This window comes from Anarrhichthys ocellatus, unplaced genomic scaffold (genome assembly GCF_004355925.1).
Source record: "Anarrhichthys ocellatus isolate YVR2014 unplaced genomic scaffold, GSC_Weel_1.0 scaffold3152, whole genome shotgun sequence".
Classification (NCBI taxonomy): domain Eukaryota; kingdom Metazoa; phylum Chordata; class Actinopteri; order Perciformes; family Anarhichadidae; genus Anarrhichthys; species Anarrhichthys ocellatus.
In genome coordinates this window covers 996-6,162 of record NW_022283126.1, presented here as the reverse complement: position 1 = coordinate 6,162, position 5,167 = coordinate 996, and the positions used below count along the sequence as shown (strand labels likewise).

Genomic DNA, 5,167 nt, shown 5'->3' with positions numbered 1-5,167 from the left:
ACACTAGAGAGAATGCAGCTTTAACACATGAAGCAGCGGCTTCACTCAACAGATCCGCAGGTTGTCACGTTGATATCCTGCGATTGTGTTTGTGCAGTAACACTGAAGCATTTTCACTTTGAGATGTTTCAGTGGGAGAAGCTCCTGTAACTCGGTGCAGTTTTGGAGAACATGTAAGGTATTTAAAAGTCATTATCTTATTTTGAACTTTATTTATTTTTCCATTTAAAAAATGTTTGAGTATGCTGCCAATCATAGATCTAAAGAAGACCAGAATTAGACTTTTAATCAGACTCAACCCGGTCAGTCCGAGTGAAGCCTGGCGTGTAAATGAAGAGTCAGACGACACGGAACCGGAGAGACTCTGACCTTATGGAAGCTGCCGTAGAAGAGCTTTTTGATCTCTGGCCCTTCGAAGGTCACCGTCTGGAACTCTCCTTTGTAGTCGTTGTTGAAGAACGTCAGAGTCTTTCCTCCGTCTGCAGGAAGACACACACACACACACACACACACACACACACACACACACACACACACACGGATCATTCATGACACTGAGCCAGTTACAAAATCCTGAATCTATATTTAAAATCTACAATACCAATAGGTATCGATTTCATGATTCTTTTTACCTGAATTGCATCGCTCGTGTTTCACATGTTTAAAAACAACAGAAATAAAGTTATTATTATAATTATTATCCTTATCCCAGACTCACTGTCCAGGATGACTCCCACCAGCGGCTCGTTGTTCTTGTCCAGGACCTCCCAGAGGGCGAAGGGCTCCTCCGGCGTGTCGGGCAGCAGTCTGAACAGCAGCGTGATGGTGTAGTCGGAGGGCAGCCCTTCAGGATGGATGTACCTGTGAGACGGAGGGGGGGGGGACATCACACCCAGGTGAACACTTCTGGTATGTGATCTCTATTTACTATGAGTCCTCAGCTGGAGATAGAGATATCAGAGCTTTCATTCATAAAGTCTTCATGCGAGGGGGTGAGATGTCTCCATGTACCTGGTCGGCTGTGCCAGGAAAGCGTCGCTGTGCAGGTGGAAGCAGGGGAAGGTGTTGAAGGTGCCGGGTACCATGGAAACACCGGAGACGCTGCCGTACCGGTTCTCCACCAGACCGAACAGCTCCATCATACGGAAACCTGAGGCGGGCGGGGGGGTGTGAAGTGGTGAGCATCGTATGAATCGATGTTTAGAGGACAGTTGAACAGTAAGAAGCTGAGTGTGTGATGTTTATTTCTCACCATTTGTTTGATTTTATTCTGCTGCACATGTTCATGTTGGATGTATTCACATCAACCCCTTCCTGTTTATATTAATAATTATTCTACGTACATTAATCTGCTCTTCTCCTCCTGCTGAACTGCCTCCATGTCTCAGTGCATGTACTCTGTGCAATGACAATAAAGTCTCATCTAATCTAAGTTAATGAACCAATTAGCTTCAGTTATTCTGACGCTCTATGATCTGGTCACACTGATCGTCACAATGTGATGTCATTGTGTTGTTTATTCTGCACACTCAGCATCTACTGCACCGCCGTCCTCCGACGGTTCCTCCGACGGTTCCTCATGTGATTTGAGGACAGAGGGCAGAACAGATTGAGGCAAATCTGTGAACCGTGATATCAGGCTGTAAATAGATGAGACGGACTCTTACTGGTCCTCTTACTGTTAAGGACAGATGAGGGGACATTTTATGCATACGTGGTTTTTGGGGTTTCTACAAGAATATAATAAACAATAATATTTAAAAGTTTAAATAAACATGTAATGGTAGTACCACCATTACAGTGTAAGGGTCTTCTGAACGTGTTGCACATCCTCAGGGTATTCGAGGTACTTGTACACACGGTATGATGTCCTGTAAACACCACCAGCGTTCACATACCTGGTGTTGTGCTGCCGCTCATCGGTACGGACGGACAAGCTGGGGAAGAAAACAAACGGTGCGTTAGATTCAGAAGACCGAACTCTCTGCCCGTCTGCTGAGCGTCCGGTTACTCACTGGCGGTGGCGGCCTCGCACACAAAGGTCACCAGCTTCTCCTCGATCTTCGTGAAGGCGTCCAGGTCGTCCACGAAGAACACGTGTCTGTCGCTGGGTTTGCTGGCGATGCTCACCAGCTCCCCGTAGTCAGCGTCAGCGAAGCCGATGGCGAACACGATGTACCCTTTAAAGAAAGAGAGAGAGGGGGAATGTTTAGGATGAGGACCGAGTACGTCGTCTAGAAGATATCATGTAGTTTATGATCTTACATGAGCTTCTGTCGGTCACTTCCTGCTCTTATAAAATGTTCTTTTTATTGAATTAAAATGTGAGCAATAGACTCCACAGTGACACCAACTGTATATTTACATATTTTCTTCTGGAATGCTGAAATCTAAAGTGGATCTCAGTTAAACACAAACATTGCCGCTCTGACCTTCCATCTGCATCTCCTTGGACACCTTGTTGACGTCGTCCTGCGATCGGCCGTCGGTGAGCACCACCAGGACGTTGGGGATCCCCCTCCTGACTCCTCCCTCTGCCGTGAAGATGTTCTCCTTCACGTGCTGGATGGCTCGACCTGATCGGCAGACGGATTATTTCAGAGTGTGTGAGAAGGAGCAGGTACTGGGACGTCCTGTAACTGTTTTAAGGAATTCACTGGGAGCACAGGGAGCAGTGGGAGCAGTGGGAAATAGATTCTTGGCTCCAGGTGACCGAGTGCTCCTGTGCTGTTCTACGGTGCGGTGATCGTCGCTGTGGGAGAACTCCTCTCACAGAGCTGCTCTCCCTGCAGGAGGAACCGACTGCGCTGCTTTGCAAACACTGATTAATGATTACACCTCTCCCTGCTTCCCCACACACTTCCTCTCATTACACACACACACACACACACACACACACACACACTTCATGTAAATACAGGCTTCTATGCATCAAACACAGATTGTAGGCATTAATGCAGCGTGTGCAAACTCCTTATTTGCTTTACGTGAATGTGAGCATGAAGACACTGGAAGTCTGGAAGCAGACACTGATTTAATTTCCTGAGTGTGTGTTTGCCTGCTGCTCAATAAGTATTGACGACGGTTAAAAGAAACTGTGTGTGTGTGTGTGTGTGTGTGTGTGTGCACGTTCCACGAGGTGTCTTTTCTTGGATCTTCCCTAACCTCCACCACGCTGTGATAACAAACTAAAGCCACGGGTGTAAAAGCTCAGCAGCGGTTCCACCGTAGGAGCGGTTCTGCTCGCGGCTCACCCGTCTTGGTGTTCCCTCCCTTGTAGGCGATCTTGTTGATGGCGTCCAGCAGTCGCTCCTTGTCGCTGTACGAGTTCAGCTTGAACTCGGTCCGGGCGTCGTCACTGAACTGGGCGATGGCCACCTGACGACACGGGAAGCAAACCAATCATAACACAGTTTAGTTGAGAGGCCGAGCACATGGCACGGACACATTCCTCCTCTCTATGGTTTACAGCACACACACTGAACCTGTGAGGTGGTGAGAGCCTGGTTTAGGTGAACTGACCCTTTAACTGTCGTAGTGGTAGCATCTATGGAGAGCATACGGTTGTGGGGACACTTGTCTTTTTTAAATGCAACATTTGTGATCGAATGTCGTAACTCAGCTGTTTAACACATAACTGTTCAATACGAACTTCCTGATTGGATCGTGACTGTTGAAACTCCTGCTGTTGTGACCGGACTGAACTCAGATCAGCGGAGAGAACTTAAATAAACTACCGACACAGCAGAAAACACCATGCAGAGAGTACAGATGAGCTGGTTCTTACGTGAACTTGGCCGTGGCCGCCTGGGAGAGCACTCTCTATTTGTACATAATGAAACAACATGACAGAGCAGCTCAGCGGGGCGTGTTTCACTGGAGACACCAGCAGAATACGCATGTTATGGAAACGACACAGTTTGTCCTAAAAAATGTCTTTTACTTGGTCATTCAGTGCTGTTCATCAAGAGGTTCTAGAGGTTAGTTTAAAGCTTGAATAGAAAAGATAATAAACAGTCTTCACTCTGTCTTGATGCTGAAATGATTCCTGGATTAATCGATTAGTAATCACTGAAGTCGGTGTTCCAGGTCGGGTTTTGGGCCGTTTGTTGTCCAGAAGACGCCATTTAAAAATGAACCTCTCTTCTGCCATAAGCACCATAAAACAACAGGCTTCATTGTGTTTACTTAAAGTAGCAACCTTGATGAGGGAACACAATACTGACTGAGCCTTCGGCCGATGATGAAAGTATTTTAACACGCCATCATTCTTAATGATTGCCACTTTAAATAAAAATGATAAGAATCCAGAAAACACATAAGTGAGGTTTCATTTAGACCGGTCTTTGTGGGCGTGTCAGGAAAATATATATATAATATATAGTTTAACACAGGAGCAGAAAGCAGAACTCAAGTCACCAAACACTGGACAGGAACGAGGAAGAAAAAGCTCCTCTGCCTCAAAGAAACAGCCAAACAGAGGTCCAGCTCTCCCTCAGAGGTATCTCCTGTTATCACAAAGACTTCCTGTCAAACCAACCCGCCCATCACACCGTGTGACTTCAGAGCCACCAGACCAGTACCAGCGCTTTCACGGACCACCTACCTGCGTGCCGTCCGGGCCGATCCGGTCCAGAGCTCCGGTGGTGCTGTACAGGAAGCGGATGATCTTCAGGAAGTTCTCGTCACCGATACTCCAGGAGCCGTCCACCAGGAAGACCAGGTCCGCTTTGGCCGCCTTACAGACTGGACAGAGGGGAGAGAGGGTGCGGTTAGGGTTAGTGTCTCTCTGATTGTTAAAAAACTTCAGCAATGTAAAAAAATACTTATTTGACTTTATTTAATGAGTCACTTCTGTTGTGTTCAGTCAAAGTGGAGATTCTCAAAACAGATATTTAACATGTTTGTTGTCTGTTTGGTGGACGTTCTTTAGTTTTCTTTGCTGAACTCAAAGATGGATTTATTCTCTGCTTTCTTTGTTCTTCTTGTTATAAAACGTCGCTTTCATTTCTCTTTTTATCGCCGCGCGAATAAACAAACTTGATCTTTATGGACGACGACTCGGGAAGAAAAGCAGCTTTTAAATGAAGTGAAGCTTTGATAGATTAGACTTGTGAACGAGTGGAAAAGTGTTAATCACATTTAAGGGTCAGCTGCTGCCCCCCCG

General features: G+C 46.4%; 1 protein-coding gene across 1 annotated transcript; it reads right to left on the bottom strand.

Moving 5' to 3' along the window:
- Nucleotides 1–369: 369 nt before the first annotated feature.
- LOC116378778 (collagen alpha-1(XIV) chain-like) lies at nt 370–4,746 on the bottom strand (the record flags this gene model as incomplete). Its single annotated transcript, XM_031840692.1, has 8 exons — nt 370–479; nt 719–861; nt 1,012–1,150; nt 1,899–1,937; nt 2,016–2,180; nt 2,433–2,576; nt 3,255–3,378; nt 4,607–4,746. Coding segments are annotated over 8 exons (1,004 nt in total), but the record flags the coding sequence as incomplete, so codon positions are not given.
- Nucleotides 4,747–5,167: the final 421 nt, after the last annotated feature.